Below are 21,180 nucleotides of genomic sequence, written 5' to 3' on the forward strand. Positions count from 1 at the left end.
GATCTGACATCCCCATTCAGCAATGGAAACCCACTGAATGACCTGGGTTAAGTCACACACTTTCACCTAGGATGAAGGCAAAAATGGTCTCTGAAGAAATCATGCCAAGGAAACTCCATGAACTTTAGGGTTGCCATAAGTCCAAAATAACGAAGACACAGTATAACAACAAAGATGAGACAAGACTTCTTCTTATTTTGAATCTGAAATTGACTTAATATGAGTATTTCTTTAAAAAAAGTTCAGGAGACATGGATGACCCCTGGTGTGTTTTAAACTATTATTCCTGCCTGATATTACTCCCAGCGGATTCTTTTCAGTTATTATTCTGCGGGGGTAATAGCAGATTGGCAAGCATGCCTCTGCTAGGGTAAGTGGCATGACAACCAAACAAGCCAAACCCCAGTTACACCAATGATTTATCAATCTCCCATTGTGACAGGAGAAAAGAAAGACAGGAGATGCCAAAAATAGTCATTTAGTGTTTAGACCACGCTTCCTTATTTAGGGTTGTACGTGAAATAAAAGACAGGGGTCCTGTACTCTTAATGCAGAGGTAGGCTAAGCAACTGTGGAGGAATAGGGCAAAATCAGACTGGGGTCAAGATGGGACAAGTTATTTAAAAAGAAGAACATACAGGATTGGAGAGGTGACAACACATTGCTTCTGCTTGATCCTACCTACAAGGAAGGGCAAAAATCAGTATTGTTCCCTTCCACTCCCTCTGTTGAGTTAACTGAGAGCAAATTATGTTTGCACTTTGAACATAGTTTAATAATTACAGACCAGTGTCTAATTTTCCTTTTTTGGGCAAGGTGATTGAGAAGACAATTGCTCTCCAACTTGGATGACACACACCCCCTTGACCCATTTCTAACTGGCTTCAGAGCAGAATACATAGCTGAGACTACTATCGTCACCTTAGTGGATGATTTCCATCTCAACACTGACAGGGGGAATGTTGGTGCTTCTAGATCTTGGTGTCCTTCTAGAATGCCTGGGGGCTGGGAACTGGAGGCACCGTGCTGCAGTGGTTCTGGTTGTACCTCTCAGCCAGGTTCCAGATAGTGGTGCTTGGGAATAGCTGGTCCTCAAAAAAGAAGATGTTAAGTGGCATTCCACAAAGTGTCATTCTAACCCCAATGCTTTTTAATATTGACATTAAACCTCTGGGTTTAATATTTACATTAAACCTTTCATAGGCATGGGAATAGGGTGTTATCTGTGTGCTGATGACACCCAAATATATTTCTCAATGCCTTCAAAAACAGCCTCAGCTAAAGATAGTGAGTCTTCTCTTAATGAATGCCTGGAGGAGGTAATGGGCTGGATGAGGAAAAACAACTTGAAAGTGAATCCAGACAAAACAGAGGTGCTCTCCATCAAGGATCCTAATCTGGGAATGGAGGTGTGTCTGCCAGTTCTGGGTGGAGTTACACTTCCCTGAAAGACTGTGTTCAGAGCTGGGGAGGGCTCCTGGATCTGTCTCTCCAAATGTCAGCTCAGATAGATGCAACAGTCAGAAGTGCTTACTATCAGCTTTGGCTGATATGCCAGCTGTGCCCCTTCCTAGATTTGGAGGACCTGAAGATGGTAGTGCAAACACTGGTAACCTCAAGCCTGGACTTCTCCAACATACTCTACATTGGGTTACCTTTGTACCAAGTTCAGAAACTCCAGCTGGTTCAAAATAGGGCAGCCAGATTGTTTACAGGAATATCTATGAGTGAACATGTTACACCTATTCTAAAGTCACTCCACTGGCTGCCAATTAGTTTCTGAGTACAAGGTGTTGATTTTGACGTTTGAAACCCTACATGGTTTGGGTCCAGGTTACCTAAAGGATCACTTTCTCCCATACAATCCACCCCAAACACTAAGGTCCTCTGGGGGGGGGGGGAGGGCAGTTACTCTAACCAGCCAGAATCCAACTGGCGATTGTCACCCAGAGGACCTTTTCATTGGCTGCCCCCAAGACTGTGGAATGACCTGTCTGAAGAGCTCTGACATCTAAATGAACTGTTGGAATTTAAAAACCATCTAAAGACCTATCTTTTCTGGCAAGCCTACCCAGACTTTTTAATTACCCAGTTTTTAATCATGAATTTTAAATTCATGTCATTTGTTTAATCTCTATTTTGTATATTTTAATATGTATTTTATAGAAATGCATTTTAATATGTGTATTTGTGGTATTTTGCAATGTTTATGTGTTTCAATTATTCTATGACCCTCCTTGAGCCACAAGGAGAGGTGAGTAAGAAATAAAATTGTTGTTGTTGTTGTTGTTGTTGTTGTTTGCAACAACTGAAGTGAGCTGAGCACAAAGGAGAAAATCAGAACATTTCAAAAGCAGCTGAAAAAGTGGGACAACAGAGTAGTAATCAGGACTGTCCATGCCAAATTGGGACAGTTGGAGGGCATGAAGACTAGAAATAATGAACATTTTAACTATTGACTCATAGCGCTTAATAGTTCTGCAAACTGTGGCAGCATCCCAGGTTACCGTCCTTCTATTTCCTACCTCCTTCTTGGTGGAATAATGAAAGGACAGGCACAGAAAGAATGGCAGCAGCAGTTCAAAGATTTTCTTTCAGCTCCTGTGTATTTTAAGAAAACTCAGAGGGGGAGAGTGTTTGTTTATCCATGTGCGTGACTATGAAAACTGAACAAGAAAATGTGCCCTTGAACTGAAAAAGAAAATGTGTGCTTGGGTGTATTTGTATTGAAGAGGAGAGGAAGTTGTCTTTGTGAGGAGAATATGTGTGGGGAGTGTGTGTGAGAGAGGGTATTAAAGCCAGGCTTCTACAGAGCAAATAGTTCATTTGCATGCCCCACTGAGTTCAGTATGGTTTGTTGTTGTGTGCCTTATGATGACCCTAAGGCAGTGGTTCTCAACCTTCCTAATGCCATGACCCCTTAATACAGTTCCTCATGTTATTTCATTCACTGGACCAAATTTGGCACCCAAATTTGAATACTGCGAGGGTTGGGAGGGGGTGAGGGCTGATTTTGTAATATGGGAGTTGCAGTTGCTGGGATTTATAGTTAACCTACAATCAAAGAACCTTTCTGAACTCTACCAACAATAGAATTGAACCAAACTTGGCACACAGAACTCCCATGACACAGCGGAAAATACTGGAAAGGTTTGGTGGGCATTAACCTCGAGTTTTGAAATTGTAGTTCACCTACAACCAGAGAGCTCTCTGGACTCAAGCAATGATGGATCTGGACCAAACTTGGCATAGATACTCAATATGCCCAAATGTGAACACTGGTGGAGTTTGGGAAAAATAGACCTTGACATGTGGGAGTTGTAGTTGGGATTTATAGATCACTTATTTATAGTTCACCTAAAATCAAAGAGCATTCTGAACCCTACCAACTATAGAATTGTGACAAACTTCCCACACAGAACTCACATGACAAACATAAAATACTGGGTTTTCTGGTGGTCTTTTGGCAACCCCTTGCTACCCCCCTTAAGGGGTTCTGATCCCCAGGTTGAGAAACGCTACCCTAAGATGTACCTACCATGGGAGTTTCTTGGCAAGATTAGTTCAGAAGAGGTTTTTCATTGCCTCCCTCTGAAGCTGAGAAGGTGTGACTTGCCCTGAGTCACCAGATGGGTTCCCATGGCTGAGCAGGGATTCACAACCTGCTCTCCAGAACTCGTAATGCAACACCAATTGACTCTCTTTCCCAAATAAATGTCTCCAAGATTATAAACTGTATAAGTTCCTCATAAACAACTGGAAATGAATTAAATTATTCATGATAACCATACTCCCAACCCGCCCCCCAAATATATATCTTAACTGTGTCTGCTCCTAACTGAATGTGTTGTACATCATTTTCACCCACTTCCATTTTTATCCTAACAATCCTGTGAAGTAGGTTAGACTGAGAAGCTGTGATTATGTCAAGGTGACCCCATGAGCTTTATGAGGAAGCTGCAATATGAATCTGATATGTAAGATGTGTTCAGCAGATGGGGTGGGAACACAGAGCTTGTACAGCCTGATAGAAAGTAATTGGATTTTTTTGCATTAATGTATGGTATAATATTTATAATTTTACTATATCACTAATATTATATTTACTAATTTAGGGATTTTTAATCCCCCCCCCCCTTAAGCTGATACATATATCTAGCAACTTCTCTGCACAAAATAGTACCCTTTTGTGTTCTTCGTTATTAATAACTTTTGTGCTTGAGTACACTCTTCCGATCTCACTATCATGTCACTCAGCCACTTGTCTTACAGATTCACAGGAGTGTCCTTATCTTCATCTGTGAAATGTTGGAGATTATGCTCATTGATCCTTGAGCAACACATGCTTCTTGTACAAAAGGATTTCAAAAGGCAGGCAACATTGAATTGAAATACCAGCTGAGAAATCTCACCCTAAAGAATGTTTGGGGATGAATTAGACAGTTCTTGTCCATGTGTATCATCCAATGAATTTTTAGGGGAAGTAACACATGGTTTTGCACAGGTTAATAACATTTCTCAGGAAAGGGGCTACACTTTGGACTTCTAGCAACACAAATACAACTCTGTCATGGAAGTTCAACAAAATTTGTTGAGAGGCTGAGAGAGTATATTTGCTAGAGGTGTGCAAAATGGCAGAAATCAATTTCAGATTCCATTTCGAGATTTAGATTCAGAAAGATTTGGGATGGAGGGGGGTGCATTTCAATTCATAATCCAAATACTGAAGTTGCATTATTGCTTTGCTAAGATATGTTTCATTAGCAGCAATGGGGAAAATTTTGAGGCTCGTTTCTCTGTCATTTTTACAGCCACCAGGATGAAACTTGCCACACTTATATGCAACGTGTCTGACTGTAAGCCTGCAAAGTTTCAGAACATTTCAGTCATCCACTGACCTTTAGTAAATTAAAAAGGTATTTCAACTAATTAAAAAAATCCAAAAGAGGTATCCCCTTGAATTTCTGCACGATGAGACAACATAAGAAGATTTCAGAAGGTTGCAGAAACCTACAAGGTTTCAGAAGATTCATTCATTTACAGATCTTTAGGAATTTTTTTATTTGCCTTAGACTGGTTGTTAAGCCAGGTGGATGGCCACCTGTAGGAAGGCTAGGATGGTGTCCCCCTGCCTGTTGAGTAGTTGGATTGGATGGCCTTTGGGGCTCCCTTTAAACTCCCAGCATTCTATGTTTCTGTAAGCAGAGTATGGATAGCCATCTGTCAGGATTTAATGGGGTCTTCCTTTTTGGCAGAAGGGTGTCAGAATGGATAGTCCTTGAGTTCTCTTCCAACACTGTGAGTCTAATAATAATAATAATAATAATAATAATAATAATAATAATGGATAATAAAGGATAATAATATAATAATTTCATCTTCCTGCTTGGCAGAATGGGGTGAGACTGGATTGTCCTTGGGGTCCCTTCCAACTGTATGAGTCTAATAATAATAAATAGAGTAATGATAATGGTGATAGTAATAATAATAGTAATTCCATCTTCCTGCTTGGCAGAATGGGTTGGAACTAGATGGCCTTTTTCAGGGAGGGGGTTCCTTCCAACTGCATGAATCTAATAATAAATAATGAATTAATAATTAAGGAATAATAGTTATATGGTAATTCAATCGTTGTGCTAGGGCTAATGAAATAGGAATGTATTATTATTATTATTATTATTATTATTAACTTTATTTGTACCCCGCTAGCATTTCCCAAAGGACTCGATGCGGCTTACAAAGGCCAAGGCCTCAATAAAACAATAGCATAACAAATACACAACTTAAAGCAAATCAAAACATTAAAGCAATAACAGAAACAAAAAAACAATACACCATAACACAATAAAACTAGGGCCGGGCCAAATGTAATGGGTACAGATTAAAAAGTGCTGGGTGTATTTTTAAATCACTTTCTAAGATCCCCAATTCAATGGCTAGGGAAATACCACTTTCTAAGTTGAAATTTTAACAAACATAATAGATCTCTCAATCACATATCTTTTGCTTAGGAATGGAAACTAGCTTTGCAGTTGCCGCGTTCAGTCCCCTCCTTCCCTCCCACCCCAGGCAATTTTGTTACATTGTAAAAAAATCCCACTCCAAATCAATGAATCTTTCAATTTTTTCCTGAACTTTCAGAAGGGCTGTTTTGTTTTGAAAAGATTTGGAGACTGTTTTGCCCATTTGTATTTTGGTGATTCATTACTCCAAATTGCCCGAATCTTCTGAAATACAAAACATCATCTGAAATTTTGCACACCCCTAATATTTACCCAGATTTGCTTTGTGTGACTGAGAATGATTTGCCCAAGATCTCCCCGTGGGTTTCTATGGTAGAGTAAGGATTGGAACCTTTTCTCTAAAGTCCTATCAACTCATCAAATTGAGTCTTTTCTGTGCTTCTCTGTGCTGCAGTCATGTTGTCAGCATGGACTCCCCTGGAGTCCATCAAATGACCCAGGGCTACTTCCGGTAGCACTATGATGGGCCCCGTGCTGACAGCATGCCGGCAGCACAGAGAAGAAGCCAGGGAGGAAGCAGGAGGAAGCTGGGGACAGCAGGGAAACACCTTGGGAGGGGATCCCATAACTACTACTAGTAAGGGTACAAAGCAGGAAACTAGACTCTAGGCAAATTCCCAATCTGAACTACCCCATGGTTTTCCTCATTGTCCCCACTATTATCAATGTGATGAGGTCCTAGTCCAATGCTCAAACCATCACTCTGGTCCTGCTTTAGGTCCTCAGAAAACACCAGCATAATGTAAACAAATCTGGTGATTCATTGATGTTTTGAATTACAAATCTCATAAACTATAAGCCAGCATTGGCAGTTATAAATGATGATGGGAGGAGGAGAAATAGTAATTTAAAACATCTGGAGAACAGAAGGGGGTTGGAGGAAGCTAGAATAGGGTATTACTGAAGTAATGCCCTGGGTGAAGTGCTCCTGGTTTGCAACAGATGAACTTCCCCAAGCAAATTTCAAAAATTAGGTCACTAGTTATGAGCATTATTCAAAAATGCTCATGCAAAAGAATGACGTTCTCTTTTTTCTTAGAGTGTTCTAATCGTGTTAGGATTCACAATCTGGTGCCTTCCAGATGTTTTGGGCTATAACTCAGCTACCTGGGGAGATGCCATCCAAAAAAAATCAGGTGACACACCCCTGTGTTAATTGGATCTTGTCATTTTAACATCTCCTCACTTGTTTATCAGCAGGAAACTAGACTCTAGGCAAATTCCCAATCTGAACTAGGTAATTGTGAAGTTTGGCGGCTTTATTAAATTGAACATCCTATTGTGAATTTAGAGCTAGGCAAGAAATCCTCCTTGCAGTGGGTGCAGAGAGTTGATGCTGCTGAATTTCTTCTGAAGCAGAATTTGGGGCAGCCTCTGAAGTTTTTGCTTGTAAAAAAAAAACCACACGAAGAATTCTGAGCAAAATTAGATACAGTTCAGTTAGGTGGGCTACATATCTCTAAAGAAAAGCAATTGATCTCTTTTTCTGTTTAACAGCATTGAGATATAATTTCACTTTTGCATGACCTACACCTGTTTGCAAAATAGCAGCTAAACCAATTGTTAAATTCAATATGTGGGAGTATAATTAATGTATTTAAACAGTAAAACTGAATCCTGCACATGAAACCAGCAAGATAGGAGAAGACTCTGCTCATGCTCATTAAATTTCTGTTAACTATACTATCCTGGAATTATAACTACTCTGTAATGAATATGGATTAGTCAGCAATTATTTGCTGCTGTTCTTGTATGAATGTCACTCATAACTCAAGATACATGACAAAAATCAAAATTGCCCTTTCTTATTAATGCAGAAAGTTTTCACTCCACTTCTAGCAGTTTCTCATAGGTGTTGTTTTGGCACATTCTGCTTTTTTCCATTGTGATTTAATTCAATCTTTTTCTTCTTTTGTGCCCTTCTTTTTCTCTTAGCAGTTGCACAAAAAATGAATGAACAGATTAGCAGCCAGGAGATGAAACTGACTTTACTACAGAAGAAGGTTGACAACATTTCGGTCGTCATGAGCGATGTGAGCAAGACACTCTCCTCTCTGGAAGGCAAAATCAATGAAGATAAGGGCAGAGACTTCCAGGCTTTTCTGAAAGGTAAAAGAAAGAAATTAATGCAATCACTCACCCAGTTAAAAGTGCCATGGGGGGAAAAAAAGCAAAAAACACCACACGAGAGAATAGAAAACCAGAGAATGCATTAGAAAAGGATTTAGACTGTCCTGTTCTATTATTGCACATTCTGTAAAAGATCTATACTTGGCATTTGGGGGGGGGGGGGGGGGTTAGAAAAAGAAAACTAATAATAGAGTCCAAAATCCTGTTGATATCTTTTGCATATTTAAGTTGCACTTCTGTGGGTTGCACGTTTTGGTCCCATGTAGATTGTCAGCATTCAGTTCTAGGTCATAAAGCTAGGGGCATCTTCTCCAACTCCCTGCCATGCAGGAATACACATCTAAAGCACTCTTGAGATGTGGCCAACCAATAACTGTTTAAAGACCTCCAAAGAAGGAGAGTCCACAAGCTTCTGATGGAATCCATTCCACTGTTGATCAACTCTTGCAGTGCCGATTTCAGTAGCCCATGTTAAGAGGCAGTAAGAACATTGTTTTGACAGCAGTCATATTTACACTTTCTTTCCCATCCATTCTGTCCATCCCTCCCTCCACCAACCAATACATTTTATTTCTATGAGGCACTCTTTACCTTCAGGCGTACATTCAATAGAGCTTTGAACATTCTCCATTTCCTGTCTGTTACCTTTCCATCCATTTCTGTATTTGCTCCAGGTTAATCTCTTCCTTGCTCATTTATCTAGGATGTGCTTTGATAGAACCAGTGTTGGACAATCTTATCACCTATTTCTGTGCTTCTAGTTTGGATTAACTCAAGGATCAGATGCCAGTCACAAAAGAAAATGGCCACAATCATGTGAAATTTGATCTATCTTTTCTCTGTGTTTATAAAAATAGTTTGAAAATTAAAATAAATGTTTTCAAACTTAAAAAAATATTTACAACAGTTTAAAATGCATATGAAACATAAGGTAAAGTACAGCACACTCCATTATAGAAACTTTTGTGAATAGTTCAAGACTGAAAGTCTCTTTAAAGGCAGTGTCCAAGTTATGAACAAAATAGGTTCTGCAGGTTTGACCTTAAGTTGAATTTGTTTGTAATTCAGAACATGCACTTTTTAAAGTGTATCTCCAGGCATATATACAAGCCACTCAAAACATCTTTGCAGAAGCATACAAAAAGCTTGGCCTCTCACACCATAAAAGTCAACATCAACACTGAGATACAACACCATCTGAACTCTGCAAGTGCAGCATTTTTTCCGAATGAAGCAGAAAGTATTTGGGGATTGGGACATTTGTATGGATACCAAGATGCTTGTTTATAAAGCTATTGTCCTCTCAACCCTGTTGTATGCCTGGGAAAGGTGAACTATCTAAGATGTCACACTCCACTTCTGGAACAATTCCATCAGCATTGCCTCTGTAAAATCCTGCAAAACTCTTGGGAAGACAGGCAGACAAATGTCAGCATTCTGGATGAAGCAAAGACTAAATGATTAAAATGATGACCCTCCATCATCAATTTCACTGGACTGGTCACATTTTCCGAATGCCTGATCACCATCTCTCAAAGAGATTTAAAGATGGGCTGAAAGCTAACCTTAAAAACTGTGGCATAGACTCAGAGAACTGGGAAGCCCTAGCCCTCAAGCATTCTAACTGGAGGTCAGCTGTTACCAACAGTGCTGTGAAATTTGAAGAGGCATGAATGGAAGGCGAAAGGGAGAAACATGTCAAGAGGAAGACGTGTCAAGTCAACCCTTGTCAGAACCACCTTCCACCTGGAAATTAATGTCCTCACTATGAAAGAAGATGCAGATCAAGAATAGGTCTCTACAATCACATATGTTCCCACCCCAAGACCCTACACCTGCAAGTGATAGCCTATGATGATGTTCAGAAGATTTCACTTAACTTCCTGTCCCTATGATAAGAAAAATGTAGATAGTTGTGCCCAATATATAGAATCTCAGAAGTTTCTGGCAGACAGGAAGCTGATGAAGATACTTCTGATCTTTTTGCTTTTTTCTCTCCAGCTGGGGTTCCATGGAAATTTATTGGGAACAATACAGCTTTAGACTATAGTTAGGCTTTGGTAAAATCATTTTTGAACTACTCCTCAGATATTCTGGGAGTTGTCGTTCAATCATCTGCATTTGTCAGGCTTTACGATCATGGCTGGCATAACTAGGGCTATACACAGTCCTTACTGAAATTTGGAAATTTTAAAGCAGTAGACTGATTTAATTGATGAATAATCTATCTCCTGCTTTTTTTTCTCCTCTGCAACCTCTGCATAATTAAAATACAGGAGTAAGTAAAATGGGAAAAAAATTGTCAATCACTAAGGAATTAATTTCATACATGCACACACAGAGCCATTTATGTATGTGGATTTATGTCTAGATGTTTGTCTCTGCCATAGTTCCAAATCTGTGAAATACAGACATCTAAAAAGATACTAAAAGGCTGTTTTGCTTTTAAAACAGATTAATTAATTTTAGTTAATTAAAATGCCTGTCCCCTGCAGGAATGTGTTCAGTCATTAGATGGTCTCCGTATGTGCCTTCAAGTCACCTGTCGACTTGTGGCAACCTTTGAATTTAATGGAGTTTTCTTATGCAAGGTATACTCAGAGGTGGTTTTCCCACTGAAATATAGCCTGCAGCACCTGGGATTCAGTGATGGCCACCCATCCAAGTACTAACCAGGGCTTACTTTGCTGTGCTTGCATGATAGTATGGGATCTAGTGCCTTGAGGGTATTTAAGCAGCTTCATTAGGTGGTAGCTTTCCTTAATTACCTTCCTTAATTTTTTGTAACCATCAGAGACAAAGCTGTAGGCAGGCAAGGATATTTATTTCTCCAGAGGGCTATTAGGCAGCTCCATGTTCTGGTCCTACTGAAGGGCCCCCAGACTCTTTCAAATGAGAAAAATATTGAATGAGCACAAGGTTGGATAGCAGGAGAAAGACAAAGCAAGATTGAGCAGGTGGAGGGGAGTAAAGTATTCTCTCTCTTTTTTCTGTGAGTAGGATGCTTTTATAAGATTAACCTCTTGAAGACAGTTTAGTTTTAGATTCTTTAAATTGAATTTTCCTCCCATACAGCAGCAGCTGTGTCTTAGACAAAGCTCAAATCCACTCACTCTCTGTCAGATTTCTCTTTAATTTATGTTAGTTGTTTACAAATTGGATTATCCCTCTGACCATATTGTCATATGAAAGTGCTACTCTTTGCTTCTTTCGTGAGCTTTTCATCACAAGTCTGCAGACTGAACAGGACTTGACCCTTTCATAAGAGTGTGTTGTATGATTCCAGCCTGTGAGGTGATACGGGCCACTGAAGAAGTCTTATCCTGACGACTTGATCCACTCTTTCTGCCTTGTATCTGAGTTTTCTCATAAGGATTTGGAGAGAACATTTCATTCTCTGGGGTGTCTGTCTGGATACAATTTCTTCTGCATTGTTCTGACAGCAGGGCAAAGAACTCGTCCATCAAAACAAGAATGATTCTCAACTCAACATCCATTTCTGTCCAACTTCTTATTCCCCTGAAGGAAGATTATTTCTGCTTTCATGTATCCTTCTTCTATTTCCTCCCCCCACTTTAGTCCAGCATTTTTTATATATTTTTCTCTGGGGGCCCTAGGAAGTAACTGTAATATTGCTGCAGAATAAAATCTTATGAAAGGAAGTAGATGGAGAAATAAGAACTTCAACTTTTAAGACAGGCTGTAGGGTGAGACTGAAGCACAGAAGGATGATTTTTTTAGTATTAATTACTAGCACAAAATGCTTATCAAATTCTAAAAATGTGCACAGGGGCAGACAATCTAGATATTTTGGTTTCAGAGCCCATCGTTCACAACCAGCATGATTTATGGCTAGAAGTAGCACATTTTATTGATTAGTCTATTGGCTGTATCAAAAACATTTGACAAACACCTACACATACATATACATTACAACATAAGTTCAAATAAACAAGCTGTTAGAAAGGTTCCAATCCAGGTCAAATATCTGCATCACCCTTACAGTTTACTCCAATCAACTCTAAATATTCAGTTCTTAGCTGTGTTGCTTTAAAAGGGCCATTCTGTATGTCTGGCCAGCCAATAAAAATGTAGTTTTAATATACAGATCCCAATGTGTTTTTAAAATAATGTATGGCTCGAGGAATTGGTTTCTCTCTTTCTTATACAAGTTACAACTAAACAGTACATGTGCAATATCTTCTACTTCTGACACTCCAAGGATACCAAATTATTCATTATATGGAACTTGGTTAAACCTTCCATGTTTGACCATTGTACCCAGCTTTTCAAATTTAGTTCTGATAAATACCCTCCTGAGGTGTTTAGGCATTTCTGTCTTTAGATATTGGGCTGTTTGAAAAGTATGCTTAAAACGACTTAGCAATTTCAATGAGCCAGCTTTACTGAGGGTGGCAATGTCTTTCTGAGCTTCTATATCCAGCATTCGTTGTGCAACCATTTTTGGATCTAGTTCTTCTAGGAGATTTGGATACAGAATCGGAAGTCCAAAACTCCTAATGTGTTTTGTCAATTGAACTAGCCAAGACGTCTGATGCTGATTTTTTTTGTCTGCTCTAACAGACACAGTGTTGGTAGTCTGTGTTTTGCCTTGGTGTTCAATTTTACCCAGTAGTTATATGCCACAATCTTGCATAAGCCATCAATTGTGTATACTCCCAATTCAGGTCTTACTGCAGCAGCTGGGGTCATTTTTGTCCACTCCCAGAAAACTTCGCAGGTGCTGTGATTGTGATTATTCTAATAATGGTACCTGGTTTAGGCCCCAAACTTCAGCTCCATATAAGAGCATGGGGGTAGCCTTAGTTTTATATACTTTAAGAAGTGGGTCTAAAGATCCTGGTTGGTTATGATTTGTTAGTTTAAGCAGTTGGTTTGCATGTACTCTCGCTCTGGTTGAGCTCATTTGATGGTATGGAAGCCAGGAACCTGTTTAAGAAAAACAATTTATGGCTAGACATAACAAATACTATAACCCAAGACATAATTCCTCAACTGTGGGCATCTATCTTGTTTTGCCTACATTTTCCCTCTTTGACTCTCTTATTCCTCGTCTATTATTTCCAGATTAATTTCCTAGGAAGACTCCTTCCTGTTTCAAATCATGTGGCTTAAATAAAACCTAGAGATTTTGTATATGCAACGGCTTGGAGAGCCAGCCTAAGCCAAGTACAACCAGGTCTTGATGTCTTACTTGGCTGATGATTGCTTGTACTGCCCCTCTGCTTCCTGCTTTTTGTCTATATTAGATTTATGTCGTCCATCCTCCCACCGGATCTGTCATGCTTGCTGCATTTGTATTGCATAAGCAACCTTCCACCCTCTTTTCAGATGACCTTTGCATAGCCTAACAGGACCTCTGAACTCGCCTCATCCCTCTTTTCTCCCCATCCTGTATTAAAAGTCAATGTTCTGCAAACATTGTTGTGGGAGGGGGGTTTAAAGGATGAATGTCTAGCCATGATATGACTCCACTGAACTCAATGAAGATGCATAGCTGAGCTACATGATTGGTGGATCACCACTGAATAAAAGACATGTGTAAGATTGGCCTTAATCTTTCATTAGTTTTTATGGGGAGGAGGGGAGAATGATATTTTATTTACTCTGAAGTAAATCCTAGATCAGTGTATATAGGATACCACATTTATTTCCATTTATTTATGGAAAGGTAGATAATTTTGCTTTAATGTTTAAAATAGAAAAAAACAAGAAAATAAAAACATCTATGATCCATAGTATCTTTTAAGTCAGTGTTTCTCAACCTTCCTAATACTGCGACCCCTTAATACAGTTCCCCATGTTGTTGTGACTGCCAACCATAAAATTATTTTTGTTGCTACTTCATAACTGTAATTTTGCTACTGTAATGAATCATAATGTAAATATATGACATGCAGGATGTATTTTCATTCACTAGACCAAATTTGGCACAAATAACCAATATGCCCAAATTTGAATACTGGTGGGGTTGGGGGGGGGGGGGGTTGATTTTGCCATTTGGGAGTTGTAGTTGCTGGGATTGATAGTTCACCTACAATCAAAGAGCATTCTGAACTCCACCAATGATGGAATTGAACCAAACTTGCCACACAGAACTCCCATAACCAACAGAAAATACTGCAAGGGTTTTGTGGGCATTTATCTTGACTTTAGGAGTTGTAGTTCACCTATATCCAGAGAGCTCTGTGGATTCAAACAATGATGGATCTGGACCAAACTTGGCATGAATACTCAATATGCCCAAATGTGAACAAATGTGGAGTTTGGAGAAAATATACATTGACATTTGGGAGTTGTAGTTGCTGGCTGTAACGAACTGTCCTATCTTGCAAGACCAGAGTTAGCTCTGTATATGCCCCATAGCTTAGCATCCATTTTGCAAGGGAGCTAGGAGGCAGCCATCTTAGGTAAAGATATTTCCAAGAGGGGGCGGAGCCAGAAGGCAGCCTGGAGGAAATGTGGATAGCCATTTGATTGGCTGGGAGTCCTAAAGGATAAGTGGGCAGAGCTTGGTCAAGTGAAGAAAAATAGAGGAGCCAGAGGGGCTTTTTTGAAATCTGACAGTGGGGGAAAAGTGAGGTGGTGGGAGACAGTTAAAGAAAGTGGTTGGAATTTTTGAAGCCAGGAGTCAGGTAGAGAAAGTCAGTGAGCAGTTAAGGAGAAATAGTTTGATAGTGGGTTTTTAGACCAGACCTTGGGATTGGGCTGTTTGAAGATTAGGAACTAGTTAGTGGAAGACAAATAGTTCCCTGTGAACTTTGAAAGGTTAATTGGAACCTGAAGTTTTGAAGTATTGAACTATTTGAAGTAATCATGAAGCTCTATACCACTCTGCAACCATTAAGATTCAATGCCTGTTCTCAGTAAACGAATAAACATCTTTCTTTCTTTGTTATTAATAAACCAATACCTCTGTGTGCCTCTCTTACAACATATCCCCATACACTGGGGAAGAGTGTTTTAATATTGGTGGCAGCACTACTTGAAAGACTTTGGTGTTTATACCCTCTGTTCCCTGAGTTCGAATTTATCCTACTTCAGTTTACTTCAACATAAATCAGTTAAACCTCAAATGATCCTTTCTAATTTTGATGGTAGCCTAATCAATCCTCAGTTCCTCTAAGGCAGAGGTCCTCAAACTAAGGCCCGAGGGCTGGATACGGCCCTCCAAGGTTGTTTACCTGGCCCTTGCTCAGGGTCAACCTAAGTCTGAAACTACTTGAAAGCACAACAACAACTATCCTATCTCATCAGCCAAAAGCAGGCCCACACTTGCCATTGAATACTAATAGCTTATATTTTATAAAATTGTTCTTCATTTTAATTATTGTATTGCTTTAAAGCGTTTTTGCACTACAAATAAGATATGTGCAGTGTGCATAGGAATTCATTCGTGTTTTTTTTCAAATTATAATCCAGCCCTCCAACAGTTTGAGGGACTGTGACCTGGCCCTCTGTTCAAAAAGTTTGTGGACCCCTGCTCTAAGGAATTGTTTCCTCTGTCTCGTGTTTAAAAAGAAAAAGCGTTAGATTCTGGTGGCAGTGGTTGGATTACCAAATAAAGGATTCTCCCTGCCTGAAGATTTTTGGGTTTGCGCTGATCGTGAGTGTGTGGTTTTTTTTTTTTAAAAGAGACAATTCCTTCACATTGGGATTTATAGTTCACCTACAATCAAAGAGCATTCTGAACCCCACCAATGACAGAATTGGGCCAAATTTCCCACACAGAACCCCCATGACCAACAGAAAATACTGTGTTTTCTGATGGTCTTTGGCAATGCCTCTGACACCCCCTTATGACACCCCCCCCCCCGGTCTAGACCCCGAGGTTTAGAAATGCTGTTTTAAATGAGTAAGTACACCACCAAGTGATTTTTGTTTGAAAAAAAAGCATCTTTGCACATTCTCCTTCTACATTTATTTCTTCTCCTATTGTTCAGTGTGAAAGCTTTCTGGTTGAACCACCAAAGCTCTGCTCATTTGACCAACAGATGAAGTATACTGAATTTGTTTACTAGATGTGGGAACATTTCTTAGCAGATGGGAGTCTTTTTCTTTTTGATTTCCTAAAAAAGTCTCATTTTGACTAGTTGCTTTTTTATACCAAAAGGCAAGTGTGGAAAATTTAGTTTCTTCTGAAATTCTTTCATATGTTTGCAATATGATTGTTAGTGCCTCCCCCTCCCCTCCTTAAAATTAACTTGGACATCTGTTATTTCTTGCTCTATGTGTGGTAAAAGTCTTTGCTGTAGAATATTGAGCATTACTTTACATGCATGGGAAATTTATGTAATGATCCTGGGGGTACTGCAATCCCTGGTGCCCCCTTTCTTGGAGATTGGAATGTATTTTGAATGTTTCCCGTCTGTGGGCCATTCTTTTGTTTTCCATATTTGTTGACAGATTGTAGTTCAACCCAGAGTAGATTCTGTCTCTGTAGCTCGAAGCTACTGTATTTAGTAAGCCATCCGTTCCTGTGATTTATTTCCTCAAAGAGCTTTGACTGTATCTCCTCCTTTAGTTTCTAAAATTGGAGGTTCGTCTTCAAATGATTCTTCATTGAATGAATCTGTCATCTTCTCACCTCTTTTATATAATATATCCTTGTATTGTTTCCATTGTATTTTTTATTTCTACATGGTCATGTAACATGTTGAAATAAAAAATACCATGGAAACAATACAAGGATTACATATATTGGAGCCCCTGTTGGCACAATGGGTAAAATCCTTGTTCCAGCAGGACTGAAGACTAACAGATTGGAGGTTCAAATCAGGGGAGAGCAGGTTGAGCTCCCTCTGTCAGCTACAGCTCCCCATGCGAGGACATGAGAGAAGCCTCCCACAAGGATGGTAAAACATCAAAACATTCAGGCATCCTTGCAGATGGCCAATTCTCTCACACCAGAAGCGACTTCCAGTTTCTCAAGTCACTCCTGACACACAAAAATGTAACATGTTTTCTGCTTGGTAGAGCATGTCCAGTCTTAGTTTAAATTTCCCTTTGATTTCTCAGATCTTATAGAAGAGGTCTATTTTTTCCCTTTTTTCTTGTCATCTTGTTTCTCTGTAATTATAGTTCTTTTTGCACAAGTCATTAAACATATGGGTTTTGACACTATTCATGTCATCTTTTGCTTCTTGTGTGGCCTTAACTGCCTGAAGAGTTTCATCTATAATCTATTGAACTTCTCACTCCTTTTCGCGACAGACAATATTTTTCTGCATTCCTCCATGACCGCGACCCTTGCTTTAGTGCAGAGTATTTCTGGCTTCTGGTCAGTTAGACTTAATAGTGAAAATCTATTTTTACATTTTCTTTAAATTCTACATGGATTGTTTTTGGATTGTACTTTGGCATGATGGTTGCTTTAGTGTCCATTTTTGTTGTTTATTCATTCAGCCACTTCTGGTTCTTTCTGACCTCATGGACCAGTCCATGTCCGAGCTCCCTGTCATCCATTGGCACTCCTAGCTCGTTCAAGGTCAAGCCAGCATTTCAAGAATACCATCCATTCATCTTGCCCTTGGTCAGTCCCTCTTCCCCTTTTCCTTCCATTTTCTCCAGCATCACTCTCTTCTCCAAGCTTTCCTGTCTTCTCATTATGTGGCCAAACTACTTCATCTTTTGCTATAATATCCTTCCCTTCAGTGAACAATCGGACATTATTTCATAGAGTATGGACTGGTTTGATCTTCTTGCGGTCCAAGGCACTCTCAGAATTTTCCTCCAACACCACAGTTCAAAAACATCTATCTTCCTTCACTCAGCCTTCCTTCACTCAGTCTTCCTGATGGTCTTTCTTTCACATCCATAGGTTACTATGAGGAATACCATTGCTTTAACTATGCAGACCTTTGTAGGCAGTGTGATATCTCTACTCTTCACTATTTTATTGAGATTGGTCATTGCTCTCCTTCCAAGAAGTAAATGTCTTCTGATTTCCTGGCTGCAGTCTTTGTCTGCAGAAATCTTCATGCCCAGAAATACAAAATAAATGCAGCATACTCACAGAAATACAAAATTAATCAAGTCCCACACATTACATGATGTGTTCTGCATACAAATTGAATAGGTTGGGTGAGGGTATACAATCTTGCTGTACTCCTTTTCCAATCTTGAACCAGTATGTTTTTCCATGGTCTGTTCTTACTTTTGCTTCTTGGTTGTTATACATATTCCTCAGGAGACAGACAAAGTGACTTGGTATCCCCACACCACCAAGAACTTGCCACAGTTTATTATGATCCACACAGTCAAAGGTTTTAGAATAGTCAATAAATCAGAAATATGTGTTTTTCTGAAAATGCCTGCAATTTGGTCTCTTTTTCCTCTGCCTTTTCTAAACCCAGCTTGTACTTCTGGCAACTCTTGCTCCATGTATTGTGGAGTCTTGAGCATTACCTTACTGGCATGTGAAATAAGCACCACTGAACAAAAGTTTGAGCATTCTTTGGCATTTCCTTTTTTTGGTACGGAAATATAAGTGGGTTTTCCCCCCAATCTGATGGCCATTCTTGTGTTTTTCATATTTGCTGGCATATGGCATGCATCACCTTGACAGTATCATATTTCGAGATTTTAAACAGTTCAACTGGGATCCCATCATCTCCTGCTGCCTATATTATCTTTCCTATACAAATCTGTATAGTCTCACTATCTTCTCTTGATCTCTTTAGCTTCTGTAAGGTCCTTGCCATTTTTGTTTTTGATCATGCCCATTTTGCCCAAAAAATTCTTTAGCTTTATGCTATCTTTTGATATTAGAAGTCTGTGCCACTCCTGGTCTTGTTTTCGCAGAGAGAATGGCATCACACTCTATTTTGTTTCTGATTTTAATTTTTAAATTGGGCATCAGGTGACATTACAGTTAGCTATTTGGCTGCTTGAAGAATATATTTGCAATGAATGAACTGTTAGACTTGCAAATATTCTTATAATATGCATTGTGCAGCTTTGGATCTTCCTTTCTCCTCTGAGCACATCAACAGCTGAATGGCCTAGCAGAATAGCAGAACAATTTCTCTTGGGTAAATTTTGATTTTCTGGAGCTACCCAGGTAGCATGCCATGTACAAAAGAAAGCATTACATTCTTCCCTGTCCCCATTTATTTATTTATTTATTTATTTGGTATGCTTGTATACCGCTAATATCTCAGCCTGTGCGGCGACTCATTGCGGTTTACAACATGTTAAAATATACAATTCACTTTAAGCATATAAGATTAAAATTAGGAATACATACAAAAACATACATAGTATTGGGCCACCAATACAGATCGGGACATCTCATAGTTAAAATCGTAATCCAATTCGTTATCCTTGATTGCTAGTCCATGGTCAGACAAACATCACGTCGAAGATCAATTGAAGACTTGCTCGAACATCCAGGTTTTTAGTTTTTTCCTAAATGCCATTAGCGAAGTGGTTGATCTTAATTCAGTAGGGAGGGCATTCCAAAGCTGGGGGGCCACCACAGAAAAGGCCCTATCTCTCGTTCCCACAAGCCGCACCTGTGAAGCAGGTGGGATAGAGAGAAGGGCTTCTCCTGAAGATCTTAGGGTCCTGGTGGGCTGATAGGCCGAGATACGTTCGGATAGGTATGTAGGGCCAGAACCGTTTAGGGCTTTAAAGGTCAAAACCAGCACTTTGAATTGGGCTCGGTAGCTAATCGGTAGCCAGTGGAGCTGGTACAGCAGAGGAGTTGTGTGCTCCCTGCGCCCAGCCCCTGTTAATACCATGGCTGCCGCCCGTTGGACTAGTTGGAGCTTCCGGGCCGTCTTCAAAGGCAACCCCACGTAGAGAGCGTTGCAGTAATCAAGACGGGATGTAACCAGAGCGTGGACTACCGTGGCCAAGTCAGACTTCCCAAGGTACGGTCGCAGTTGGCGCACGAGTCTTAACTGTGCGAATGCTCCCCTGGTCACCGCCGAAACCTGGGGCTCCAGGCTCAGCGATGAGTCCAGGATCACACCCAAACTGCGAACCTGTGTCTTCAGGGGGAGTGCGACCCCGTCTAACACAGGCTGTAACCCTATACCCTGTTCGGCGTTGCGACTGACCAGGAGCACCTCTGTCTTGTCTGGATTCAATTTCAATTTGTTCGCCCCCATCCAGACCGTCACAGCGGCCAAGCACCGGTTCAGGACTTCGACAGCCTCCTTAGTAGCGGGTGGGAAGGAGTGACAGAGTTGGACATCATCTGCGTACAGATGACACCGCACCCCGAAACTCCGGATGATCTCACCCAGCGGCTTCATGTAGATGTTAAACAACATGGGGGACAGTATTGAACCCTGAGGAACCCCACAAGACAAAGGTTGTGGGGTAGAGCAGGAGTCCCCCAGTGACACCTTCTGAGACCGACCCTCGAGGAATGACCGGAGCCACTGCAGAGCAGTACCTCCGAGACCCATTCCCGCGAGGCGTCCCAGAAGGATACCGTGGTCGACGGTATCGAAGGCCGCTGAGAGGTCGAGTAGCACCAACAGGGACACACTCCCCCTGTCGAGCTCCCGACGGAGATCATCCACTAAGGCGACCAAGGCTGTCTCGGTACCATGTCCCGGCCTAAAGCCAGACTGTGCCGGATCTAGATAATCCGTGTCTACCAAGAATGCCTGGAGTTGTGAGGCCACCACACGTTCCATGACTTTGCCCAAAAAGGGAAGATTGGAAACAGGCCGATAGTTTACCAATTGAGTGGGGTCCAGTGATGGCTTCTTCAACAGCGGTTTTATCACAGCTTGCTTTAAGCTGGCTGGAAAAATGCCTTCCCGAAGGGAGGCATTAACCACCACCTTAACCCACTCGGCCAATCCCCCTCTGGCCTCCTTTAGAAGCCAGGATGGGCAGGGGTCTAGGATGCATGTGGTAGCTCTCATTCCTCCAAGTACCTTGTCCACATCCTCAGTTTGAACCAATTGAAATGAATCCATCAAAATCGGACAAGCAGATGCTCGTGTTACATCCTCAGAGACTGCCGTTAATGCGGCGTCCAGTC

At 40.5% G+C, this 21,180-nt stretch overlaps 1 protein-coding gene across 2 annotated transcripts in view; it reads left to right on the forward strand.

The window, feature by feature from the left end:
- The window catches only part of MMRN1 (multimerin 1), a 93,279-nt gene that overhangs the window by 45,819 nt on the left and 26,280 nt on the right, over positions 1-21,180 (forward strand). Inside the window, exon 5 of one of the 2 annotated variants that reach the window (XM_060779240.2) lies at positions 7,959-8,132. In XM_060779240.2, the coding sequence (XP_060635223.2) occupies positions 7,959-8,132 (174 nt within the window). The remainder of the gene's footprint in view (positions 1-7,958; positions 8,133-21,180) is intronic. The other variant, XM_060779242.2, reaches the window with a different exon arrangement.

This window comes from Anolis sagrei, chromosome 5, assembly GCF_037176765.1.
Source record: "Anolis sagrei isolate rAnoSag1 chromosome 5, rAnoSag1.mat, whole genome shotgun sequence".
Classification (NCBI taxonomy): Eukaryota; Metazoa; Chordata; class Lepidosauria; order Squamata; family Dactyloidae; genus Anolis; species Anolis sagrei.